This window comes from Aplysia californica, unplaced genomic scaffold (genome assembly GCF_000002075.1).
Source record: "Aplysia californica isolate F4 #8 unplaced genomic scaffold, AplCal3.0 scaffold00058, whole genome shotgun sequence".
NCBI classification, from domain to species: domain Eukaryota; kingdom Metazoa; phylum Mollusca; class Gastropoda; order Aplysiida; family Aplysiidae; genus Aplysia; species Aplysia californica.
In genome coordinates, this window is record NW_004797328.1 from 1216305 (window position 1) to 1229314 (window position 13010).

Below are 13010 nucleotides of genomic sequence, written 5' to 3' on the forward strand. Positions count from 1 at the left end.
AGTGTACATTTTACTTACAAGAAATCCTGCCCTGTCTTTAACTTATAAAAAAAGCCTGAAACTGTCTTACCTTTTGGAACTCAATATTATAAATTTATAGTCCACTACAGTTGAGTTGATGTCGACGGGGGAGTGAAAAAAAGGTAAACTCATCCGAAGTTCAACTTTTAACCGTTGGGACGTGTAAAGAAGAAGAGGTGCTGGGACCAGAGAAAAAGATTAACTCAACCGAAGATCATCAAGCGAGTTCAACACAAGCAGAGTTGAATGTACAAAGTTAAGATTTATTTTACAGCCACAGAGCTCATCACTGAGAGCATGGGACATCAAAATTTTGCTCACGTTCCAATTTGCCATTCCTTTCATGTTCACAACCCTTAACAGACACAAATTCAGTGGAATGACTTGAAAATCTATAACAATCTGCTTGTCTCTACCCCGTGCAGGACAGTCGTTCAGCAAACATTAGAGTAATTTGAGCAAGGACAATGGAAAGGACGGAAAAAACAGCTCCACTACGTTGCAATGGACGTGAGAGTTCTCAGTGCTACCGTTTTCTTTTCCTCCATCCTTGGAACAAAACACATACTCACTGCAATAGCATTAAAGGACATGTGTGGTGTACATTTAGCCAGCGTACGGAGTAAACCAATCAAGACTGAAACTAAAAAGTGAACCTTTTAATTTACGCTGATCTAATTCAGATTACATTATATATCAGCACATTGAAAGCAATGAAATGATTGCAGTACATTCATCCTCAGAGCTAGACAAATACAAGATGATAAAAAAAAAACTGTACAACTCTTTTTTAAATATATCTCGCACAAAATTTGTACTAGAATGTCGGAATTTGGAACATATTATATAATCCAAAAGGAATATGTTTGACATAAAATTCACAAAGGAGAAACTTATTTTCGAAAACGGAAATGGATTTTATAAGAACCACCCATAAATGCAAAAAGCATCAATTTAAAAGATCTCGTAAGGAAAGCCACAAAACGATCGGTTTGTTTTTTCTGTCCTTTTATTTTTCAAATCTAATTTTGGAATTCCGTGAACCAATGGCCTTTATGTCCTCCTTTGGACTCCACATATTTTAAAACGTCGTTTGTAATGTTCAGTGGTAGCCGAACACAAGGATCCACTCAACCATGAGTACTCAAAGCCACACACACCGTACAACTTTCAGTATGCTGCTGTTTCTAGAGACAATGGGGGTGAGGGTGAGGTTGCCCAAATAGACATCATTTGTGGAGTTGACATAACCTGAAAGATGAATATATGGGCTTTGCCAAGGAACCAAATGTCATAGAGGAAATATTCACGCTTTTCAAGATGATCGAGGAATCATGTACACATTGCTATCCTAAAGCCCCAGTTACACGCAACAATAAATTGTATCAGATTCGTCGTATGAGAGAACTGTCCGTTTTGTCGAACTGTGTTGTCTGTTTACACGTTCCAATCTATCGTCCAGTTTTCTTTCGATTGAGAAGATTCCTCGTCATAAAGCCACCATGTCTCTTTGCGACTCGACAGGGATTTGCCTGCTCTCTATGTGAAGGTTTCGAGCTCTGGACCTAATGAATGAAAGGCAAACACTACCTCTAGATCACAGAACTCCCCCCCCCCCCCCCCGTACATTTTGATATAGCAGAACAGTGTCTATAGAAAAGGGTGGCCATACTGTAGGTCTACTGTGTTGTGTGTAGAACCGGAAGCTTTGACTTGACTGCAGATGTGCAATGCACCGAGCGACCTTGATGCACAGCTTCACAATTGACGATCAACTAAATAATAAAAATGCTAAAATATACGTAATAACGCCCCAAATCAGATTCTTCGCTAGCAACTTTGCTTATTTTGAGACACTGATTCGGAATATGAAATCAGTTTTTACCTATGATAATTATTTTGAAAATATTGGGCCCTGAGTTTAGTTCTGAGCGGCGGCAAATTTCAAAGTGAATCTACCTCACAGCGCGTCTCCTTCAAGTCTGACCGTTATCGCACGGAAAATATCAAGCAGCACTTGACTTCTCGACCGAGTCTCCGAACCATCGTTAAATCGCCCAAATTTTATTCAATTTTGTGGTCACACCTAACGATTTATCGTATGATCGCTATATAGTCCAGTTTTTTTTACAATTTATCGTTACGTGTAACCGGGTCTTAAGATAGCTTCGCAAACAGGAAAATGGTACAGTCGTAGATGAAAATCTGCCTTGTGAATGCGGACAATTGAGAAGTAGGAAAGTCATTGCTGCAGACATCGTCTACAGACAGACATCTTATGGGGCTCATCTACTGAATTTTGCACACTGGTGACGTTTAAAGGGATGTGAACGGTGTGTGTTTGACCTGAAGTGGTCGTTTTGTCAGGGAATGTTTAGTTGATTCTCTACAGGTCCTAAGTGATGGACCATTCCACCCTTGACATCAAAAAAAGGCCTTAAGGAAACTTTAACATTATTTCTGTACCTTGTGTGCAACTTACGAAATGAGTTGGTGGTGAGGAAATGTTCAATCTCTTCTCTTTAGTAATTTTGACCATGATCTCAGCAGGCAAAGGAAAATAGAGAAAAACTATCTGCAAACTTCTGTTGGCCTGTTAGACTACAGTAGTTTGCAATATGGCGCAATCGTTGGGAGTTTTAGTGGTAGGTCTAATGCAAACTAGTGCGCCATGCTACAAAAATGGGGACATAGCTGAAAATGGGCTGCTTTTTTACGCGCTTCATAGAGAAAAACTATTTTGTGGATTTATCTCAAATGAATATCAAATAAATTCCTTTTGACTTCCAAATGTTGTGTACAAATTTGAAATGCAAAACTTCAGTGTGGAGGAAAATATTAACAAAACAAGTAGTACAGTATTTTTAAATCACCCTGTACATTATTGAGTTAACTCAATCAACAGGTCAAGAATACCCCTGGGAAAATTGTAAAACCGGCACAATAACTTACAGTTAGCAAAATTGGGAGCTCCTGAATAAGTCAATGGACAGAACCTCTCAACAACGACATCACACGGCCATAGTGCCATCAGATCTTGAAAATTGCACAAAATGTCAGCACGTCCGTTGTAAGGTTAGATCAAAAAAGAAAAGACAACCTGAAGGACTTTTCTCGTCTTTTTGAGCCAAAACCACAACCCATATGCCGTAAAGTCACCACGGCAAAACCAAATAGATTGGAAAGGAAAGTAATTCAGTACACAAACTTTATTAAAGAAACCTTTTCCTGGGATACTGAAACATAAATAAGCACAAATATTTTGAGTCGACAACAGGACAATTATATAATATACACATCACACTGCGGCCAGCTCTTCGTCAATCCTTCAAAATATCTGCTGTATTGTTGTACAGACTGAGTCGCCTACAATTACTTTTTCATATCAATACTTCCATTCTATTCTGATAGATTGTCACTTTATGTTTCTTGAGAAAACAAAAAAAAAAGAAAAAGGGTGGTGGGTTCTGTTTACCTGTAGATATCATATAGACATTTTTTATTCACAATAAGAAGTATAAATGTGAGAAAAATTTGTTTAACTGCTTGTAAATTTACAATAACAGTAAATAGAGGGTTACAGTTACAAACAAAAACTGAAGGAATGGGACACGGCGCAGCAGGGGATTCCCCGCCGAGAGCTTTATCACGTCCGGGTCACAGGGGTCAGCTCCCTGTCACCGCTCTGTCTGGGCTGACTTCATTTTTGGTACTCTTCAGCGTACAGTTTAGGTATATCCCTGTATTTATGGTAATTATCACAAAAGCACCCAAAGCACGCATTTCTGCTCTTGAGACTCAAAAAAGACAGGACATTGTAACTTGCCTGGTTATTTCGCTAGACGCGCTTAAGTCGGCAATACTAAATTGTAAAATTTTTTGGACAAATGTGAATTTTAAAAAATCAATATAAAAGAAACGGCATAACAAAAACTGTCGAGCCTTCGGAACATGAACGACATAACATTGGTGCAGATACTCAGAACAGATGGTATCTGCCCATATTATAAAAAGCTGTAATTTTGCAACTTTATCCATCTGGCACACTATTCGTAATGAAATAATTCCTCCAAATACAAGTCTATGCGTCTAATATAATCGAAAATATTCGCATATTTTCTCGCAAGTTTATAAAAATTACCCTGCAATATCTTTATGAAGAAGTACAAATCCACTTTAGTGCCAGAATACATCTACAATTGCAAAGTAATACACGAACAGTACCTGTAACACTCCAGAAATTCCTTACTTTTCAATGCTAAGTCCAGGTTTTGTAAATTGACAATAACAGGGATGACTTCTCGTAATTGGATTATAAGAATAGTTTCTAGCTTTCTAGTGACACTCGAATGAGCATCAGACTTTTCCAGCTTTTATTTTGGTTTCTATGACCATTTACAATAACTGACAATATTCTGATTTTTATACATTTATAAAAGTGTCAGCGCATATTTCCGACACAATTACTAAGAATGAATGTGTTAGCTGTCATTATTTTTATTCAATACAAGAAGTTTATCTCTACCCATGTATTTACACAGATTTGTGTTTTTTTTAAATCACATAATATATCTTTCTTAGTTGTATGCAGTCTGCCACAGACACAGCATGATTCATGTACAAACGCAGAGTAACTTTCTCTTGTTTAATGGTAAAACAAAAGCTAACGCTGATCGTCTTTTGTCAAAAAATGCAGATGTGCATCTTTATTCTCTCATTACTTGATTATTTCTACTTGCACAGATTTAGGATTTCTCATGGTAAAAGACATGATATTCGTGTTCAGTTTAACACATTTTGGAGAGATCTGTTGTGCCGTTTTTAAATAAACAATGATTTATTCATTATGTAAATAAAATAGGACAAATTGGGCACTCTACAAACACTTGTCTAGAACAAAAACTAAGGCACAGAAATTAACCATTCCAAAACAAAATTAATCTCAAGACATTGATCTTTTAGTACATCAGTGTAATAGTTTGCTGTGTGGGATAGGGAAGAAGTTATATAGTTTCAAACTTAGACAAAAATACGAACTTCTTAACCGACACCGGCAAAGTCGCTTCAAGGCTCATTAACCCCGTGACCCTGAGCCGGGGAGCACCGGCGGGCTGATGAGCCACGCTAACTAAAAGTAATAGAATCGGGCGAAAAGTGACGTCGTGGGGAAACACATCTTAAAGCTGAAGCAAAAAACTTATAATAAATGAAATCAAAAGAAAATTATTATAAAGCCTTTCAAAATTAAGAGAAAAATGGGAAGTATGCTACAGTAAAAACTCCCATCAACACCTTGTAGCCAAACAGAAATGAAGCTGACATAATTGCGTGATACAGACAATCAAACAAAACAAAGAAGAAGACAAGGTAAATTTATTTTAATATATATAATAAAGTAAACAATATCATAAAATCCACACTGTAGCCCAGTGATCATAAAAGCATTTACCTTGAAGCAAGTTTACTACAGAAAAAGGTAAAAAATACAACTCCTAGTTTACCCAAAAAATATTGTTATCATAGATCTAGCCTTCTGTCAGAAAACTTCGCAATATTAGCCCCGAATAATGCAAAATAGGGAAAAAAAATTGATCAGCTTGGAAATAATTTCGGAGTGTTCTTGGAGGCCAAGATCACACGCCTTCATATTAAAAGCTGAAAATCTTTGTAGGCTACATCTGCAGTTTTCCTTACAATAAAAAAAAAAGTTGTAATAAACTACAAGTATGGTGCGTTACCCTTTACGGCTCTCAGAAAAGAAAATGAGTCGTAAAAGGCAAAATAAATACTTCACATACAACAGAAACTTATACCAATATGAGGAATCTCTGCCACTCTTATACTCCATGGTCCCAACAGACTGGCATGTAATGATTATAAAATGTTACGTCATTCAAAATAAATACGTATGCAGAGTATGTGAAATACTGCAACAAAGGGAAAACTATTTTTGTTCATATCAACGCGTCTTGAGCATGCACATTGTCGCCTCAGAACGGTTTTGTCCAAAGTGTACTTAAATAAAGAGGTTCTTGAGACAAAATAGTTCAGAGGTGACAACCTACCTACATTTTGGCAAATATGTGCACTTCCCATCCACACAAGCTTCAAGCTCAAGCCTCAATTAGCCTGGGAGTAAGTTCTGGTCGGCAAACATCACAGCAAATAAGTTTACTTATTACACTTAGCACAATACGTGCAGAGTAGCACAATACGTGCAGAGTAGCACAATACGTGCAGAGTAGCACAATACGTGCAGAGTAGCACAATACGTGCAGAGTGATTGACTTGAAGTTAACAGCAAACCAGCAACAAAAAAAACCAGAAATATTTTGTGGTTACTGATAACGGCAAAGGCAAACAAGGAAAAGAAAAAAGTAGAAAGACCACAAAAACAAACGAGCATCACAAACAACAGAGGGGTGTTATTACACGTAACTTGATACTCTGAACTCAAAGCTGTAGAGAAATAAATGTTGACATCACATATCAGTGAAAAAAGTCATACTGAAAAAAAAAAAAATCAAACAAATACCTCCCAAAGACCACATCAGGGGGGGGGGGGGAAAAAACTGAAGCCTATGAAACAAAAAATATGGTACAATGTGCTTTGGAAAGTCGGACATTCCTGGAAAAGTTGGAGCCTCAATCAATAATACTGTCCAAGCAACACACTGCAGATCAGCAAAAACCTACACCTTCCCCTAAACAACCAAAATGAGCCAGGTTGGAACTTAAATCATTCTTTACGACACAGAAGAAAAATATATCACAGGGCAATGGTCACGGTTACTGAATGTCTTTCACTGGAGAAAAAAAAAGACCACACTGTACGGAAACCACACTGTATGGATTATAATATGAAGTATAATTGCCAGATCTCTCCTTCTTATTCCAAACCACTCCTGGTTGTCATCAATTTATTCCCCGACACCCACCCACCCCACAGGAATTCTAAGAGAAACAAGCCTGAAAATCATGCAATATCAAGAGGACACAGACCTTACTCTACTCTGAGCAATGACTAAAAAATTGCAGGTGTTTTTCAAACCCAACTGCTCTCAACAAGACATCTCATTGACAAAAAATTGGTCTTTTTAAACAGTAGAAAAAAGAACAGTAAGAGCTCTGCACAAAGGCACTAGCAACAACAGAATATTCTCGTTTTCTTCACATCATGGGCAAACTACCCAATGGAATCTTTAACGCACTTTTGCAAGATTCAGAACAACAGAGTAGCCACATTTCTTACTACTATCACCATTTTGGTCTTTTTTTAAAAGCAAGTTAACATAAAATAATCATTGCTTATAAGAGGTACTAAAAACCAGGTATTGTGCCACTTCCCGGGTGATGAAAGATGCTGATTTACACCTAAGAAAGTTTCTATTCACTGCATAGAAAAACAAAATACACATCGAGAAAGAGTGTCTTCATGTTGTTTCTTTCATACCACTGATGTATAAGATATCTTGCTTTTGAGAGAAGTTCAACTTGGGTATCTGCAATTTTACCGTTGCCCAACCAATGTAATAGGGGGAAATATTTCATAATTATTCAATTGTTATCATAATTTTGGTAACAAAGTGCTTGCAATAAAAAAAATCTAAAAACTGGAATAATTTATTTCAAAACAAATTTTGATTCTTTGTATCTACATTAAAACCTTGATAACATGAAGTTCACAGGACCACATAATTTCTTCATGCTAAGTAGATTTCATGTTGAGGAGAGTTGAAATGATAAGAATAAAGAGAGAAAAAAAAAAACAATTGAGGATTTGAAATCCTTTGCAAGTATAAACGATTTCAGGTTAAACAAAGTATAGGGTACACATAAAATGAAACTGATATGATTTTGAGTATGCACAAATATTGCAGGTTTACCCTTCTGTTTCAGTTAAATGTTTTCGTGCACGTGCTACTAATCACCAGAAAGATGTCCTTATAGTACTGAACTGATAATAAATCAAAAAGCTGATATTCCACCCCAGCTTTGACTCAAACAAAGAATTAAAAATAGACAATATTTCAGAACCATAGATATTTCCACAAAAAGAGACACACTTATACTTCCACTTTACTTTTCCTGTTTGCCAAGAGACCACATCGGGTCAAGACTGCTGAAAGGATCTGATGGGTCAGCAGCCCCTGAGCTCTGCAAGGACCCTTGGGTCTGACCAAAGTTTGCTTTCGTTATCTTATTCTTCTTCTTCATATCCGGTGAGCCAATGGAGAACGTCGCTGGATCCTGAAGCTGGGCTAACGATGAAAGAGCGGAGGCTTTCGGATTCACATCCTGAGTCGGAGTCATGCTCCCTTGGGAGGGGCCAACAAAACTGGGCGTAAGACTGGCGTCAACATCTCGAGGGGGCAGATTTTTCAACATCGCATGAGAATCAGAATCAGACGTGTCCACTGGACCGAGAGCTTGCTGTTGGTGTGTGGGCAGAGTCTGGCCTGATTCTAAACTGTCCGCTCTACCGTCCCCGGCGTTCTGGGTGTCTGGGTACTGCTGCACGACATCTGGCAAGCTGTTGTTGCTGATGGATGAGACGCTCTCCACCGACTTCCTCCGGTCCAGGCCCGAATCAGAGCCTCCAACAGAGCCCTCTCGTCTATCGCTGCCGTCGCTGGCGGGATCCGAGTGAATGTGGAAGCGGCCCACGTTTTCCCGCAAGGTCTGAAGGTCAACAGAGCCGAGAACTATGTCATCTGGGGCGGCAGTGTGAGGCATTTGATGTTTGGGAGAGCCACGTTGAGACCCTTTCCGCAGCTCTGAGAAATGAGGGTTCTTCACCAGAACACCACCTACGGTAGACGAAAACGGAAAATTTTTTTTTCAAAAAGGTGGAGATGCTACATTCATTAGACTGTTGACATCCTTGAATGAGAGAAAGCACCTTAAAAGAACAATTACTGAAGATCCAGAGCGCGGTTGCCTATAAAATTTTCACCTCACTGGGCTATCAAAAATCAATTAGAGCATTTTCGCTACAGAGACAAAGAACACATTAAAACTATAACATAAATAAACAGAAGAAACAATGTCATAGAACATGAACTTTTAACTGCACCAAGAGGGCACACAATACCACGATAAACTCAGATGTATGACTGTACAGATAAACACACACACAAACAAACAAAAAAATCCCTCTCTCCTCAATACTTCCACACCCACCACACACCCCCCACCCACCCACACACACCCCCATACACACACACAAACACAAAATGAATCAACCCCCTCACGTTTCTCCAGATACTCCTCCGCAGCACACAACACAGACTGGTATCCACACATGAGCTGTTCCTTCTTCCCAATGAGGCCCCGTCGTTTGGTCAACATGCGGCGCGCCAGCCCCGGCAGGTCAATCAGTCCGTTGCCGTGCAGCATTTCCTGCATGGCCGTGTAAACCAACATGAACACACCCGTACGGCCAACACCCAACCTGCAAAAATGTGGAAAGTGATAAAAGAACGAGCACAACAGAAGAAAAGAAAAGGAAAGAACCATTCATCAGTCATTGTAGAATGTTGTTCATGAGTTGAACAATTTTTGGCGAGTTGGCAAGATACCGTCCACATTGTAATGGGAACAGACTAGTCTTATGGGACGTCTCCCTGATCCTGGGTTAGGTAGGATCGAGATCAGAAGTTTGTGTGAATGTTTTGCATACTAAAACTCACTTGGCAGTTTTATTATTGAAAAGAGTATGAACCCTTCAGGTAGCCATCCAAGCAAAATTCAAAATCAATTCTTACCCAAAAACTGAAACCACTCTAGTCATTACAAATGCATAAATATAAAATAACATGGCTGTCGGTCAAGCAAGGAATGATTCTACATTCTATGAAATTAAATCGTCATGGATGTAAAATGAACAGCATCGTGAAAATAGGATCTTAGTGACAAAACTCCCTGAGTTCTGGTACGAGTACGACAAGAAGACAAGTACAAAAGTAAGACTGATAAGAATAAGCGAAAAGGAGTTGACAACACAGAACGTTCACAAACAACTCACACCTCACAGAAATTAGGGCTATAGTATTGTACATTCTGCACTACTCACCCACAATGAGCAATGATGGGTTTGGTCAGACTGCGCTGCTGTTTGTAGAAGCTGTGCACCTCGGAGATAAAGTGAACAATGCTACTCACTTCCTCTGGGAAACCACTGGGGACGCAAGGAATGTTTGCTCATTAAAGAACAATACAAATTTGAATGTTTTGATAGAAGACGATATTTTTGTTACAAAAGCAGACAACCATTGAAAGGCCTAATGGTTAGCAAAAATATCATATAACGGACCTGGAAGATCGAACTATGTTGGAACCTGTTGGTAGTAAAATATTTATTTCTACAAATGAAAAGTTTGAAATTCAGTATATTCTTTATTTGTTCTCAATTTTGTAAAGAAAAAAAATTGTATCTTGTAAATGTACTCCAACGAGAGAACAGCAACACTAACTTCTGTATCAATATTAACTCACTGAGCACCACGCCCTGATTTGCCTCCAAGCCCCAGAGGACCACCAATTTCCCCCACTTTTTGAAAATTTATAAAAAATTGAAATGAAATGCTATTTCTTTGAAATTTTCTGAGCTATTTAATTAGATATGGGTTCAAAAGACACAACAAACACATTTTCTGAAGAATGAACGACAAAAAAATGTATGGGACAGAAAGTTGGGACAAACTTGCCTCAGAAAAAAAAATTTTTTTTAAAGGAAGTGATGTGACAAAGCAGAAATCTACTAATAAACTTACACAAAATGGTTGTGGCAGTGTGTGTTTGTGTGTAGGGGAATGAAGCATGAGTGTGTACAGTGAAGTAGCATTAAAATGTAAGTGATAATTAATTTTTCAGAAAGGAAAAAAAAATACAAATATCTAGATCTAGAACCTAGATCTCTAGATCTTCCACGGTGAGCCTGGTTGCTAGTGCTAGATCTAGCTAGATCTGTCAATAGATGTCCCAGGTCTGGGTACATTTATATCTTCTCCACTTTGAGGGCTGATATGAACTAGAGTTTAGTAGTGGGGCTAGATCTACTATCAATACTATCATCATCCCCAGCCGGACCAGGCTGTGTACTCGCTGATGAGTCAGATTTATGATCGAGAGACGATGTTGGTCTAGACCTAGATCTAGCTAATGTCATTTTCTCAGTCATCTCCATCACTGCTAGGCGAATTCACATTTTGATTTATGAAGTTATCTATCTGATATTTCACTGTCACTTAAATCTTCACCAAAATTATCGAGAGTTGCAATAAACTTTGACACTACTCGCTGTGCCATGCTTCGCGTTCGAGAAACAACAACGAACTGCGCGGAAGCTCCTTACTTTCAGTTGTTCAGTCTGTTGGACAAATAACCCGTTTATTCGCACTAAAAGTGGTAAATATACAGAAACCACAAAGAACTAGCTTGTTGATATCCTGTTTAAACCACTGGGGCTATTTGCAAGCATTTTTAAACTGCTGGGTTAACTTTATAGTCAATTATAGTTGAACCCGCGTACGCTGCGGCCGCGGTCCCCGACGCGAACTTTACCGAACCGTGTACGCTGTGGGAGCGGTGCTCAGTGAGTTAACATTCAAAACTGATCATTAGAAATCAATAAAGAACAAAGTCAATAACCAGATCTCATTCAAAAATTGAAAAAAAAAAAACAGAGTGACCAGACATCACCCTTCTAAATGGGTTATCAACCAAGACATTTCACATTCCTTTACCTCACTGGCCAATTTTTGTATTGTAGATGAACCACCGTCCTTCCTTGCTTCGTCTGAAACGGAAAATAATTACAAAAATTATTCCAATCAATTATTACAAATACCTTGTTCTACTGATTCTTTGGAAGAAACAAAATATCTGCGATGTAGAGACATGTACACTACATTCTATACGAGAGTAAAGCAAAAAGCATGTAGACTAAGGGCTACAATCTTTCCTCAAAATTCGCAGGACTGGTAATATGTGTAGTTAACCCCTTCGTTGCCTTATGACGTAAAAGGTATGTTATGAAAATGGGTAATTTATAGCGCTGTGCCATACCTTATATTATGTTACCCGAACGTAACGCTAATAACCTGGCTCTAATTCTTCTGTAGAGAGTTTTAGCAAAAAGCGCTGTGAAGATTCGTATTTGGGTATAAAAGACGCACAATTCAGTACCAAATACGCTAGTATTTCTTTACTATCAGGCTTGCAAGCAATCAATAAATATAGATCTAGGCTTGTGGGCGGCCATGTGCTCTCGTAAAACGTTAACATCGAAATGACTTTAAAAGGGCAAAAAAATTCACCTTTTGACTTAGATTCACAGGTTATTCGAAATTCATAGTAAAATGGGAGGAAAAAAGGAATAAGAAAATTGAGAAAAGTGAAACAATCTAAGACCCGGCGTCCGAAATATGTCACAAGAACGCTAGATCTAGACCGCATGTCCATTAACACTCATTAGGCTGCTGTCCTGGGTAACGAGCTCAGCTGAAAATCAGAACTGACGGTAGGAATGCATACCCCCTGGTAACAAAAGGGTTAAAATCCCCCCCAAAATGTACCTCCACCACCTTTTCACAAATGGCAATAGAACTGCTCAATTACCTGGGCACACATCTAAGGAGAAAATATAACTTTTATGGAACAGACCTGAGTATTTTTAAGGTAAAGGATGCGCTCCACCCAGTACTGTCGGAACTTGACAGACTGAAGGGAGAGAACTACTGAGCTTTGCTCCAGGGGCTTATCCTTCTCCGTCGGGTAGTAGATCGGGAATTTCTGTGGAGACGATCATGTACAGTTCACAGCTGATGTGTTGTGCCTGAGAAACTTACAACTTTGTATTCTAGTGATGTTGACATTTGATTTTGTTTGAGAGTTTTGTGATACTGCCACCTAGAATTTGTCTAACATAAGGTATATTACTTTAAAACACGATTTTAAACCTCTTTAACCTTACAAATGACTAATAA

General features: G+C 38.5%; 1 protein-coding gene across 1 annotated transcript in view; it reads right to left on the reverse strand.

Moving 5' to 3' along the window:
• Positions 1-4698: 4698 nt before the first annotated feature.
• Positions 4699-13010, reverse strand: part of LOC101847639 (tyrosine-protein phosphatase non-receptor type 23) — a 45677-nt gene continuing 37365 nt past the window's right edge. Inside the window, exons 25-29 of the mRNA XM_005093123.3 lie at positions 12688-12816; positions 11769-11821; positions 10097-10201; positions 9276-9475; positions 4699-8831 (exon numbers count right to left, since the gene is read on the reverse strand). Coding sequence (XP_005093180.1) covers positions 8101-8831; positions 9276-9475; positions 10097-10201; positions 11769-11821; positions 12688-12816 — 1218 coding nt within the window. The 3' untranslated portion in view covers positions 4699-8100. The remainder of the gene's footprint in view (positions 8832-9275; positions 9476-10096; positions 10202-11768; positions 11822-12687; positions 12817-13010) is intronic.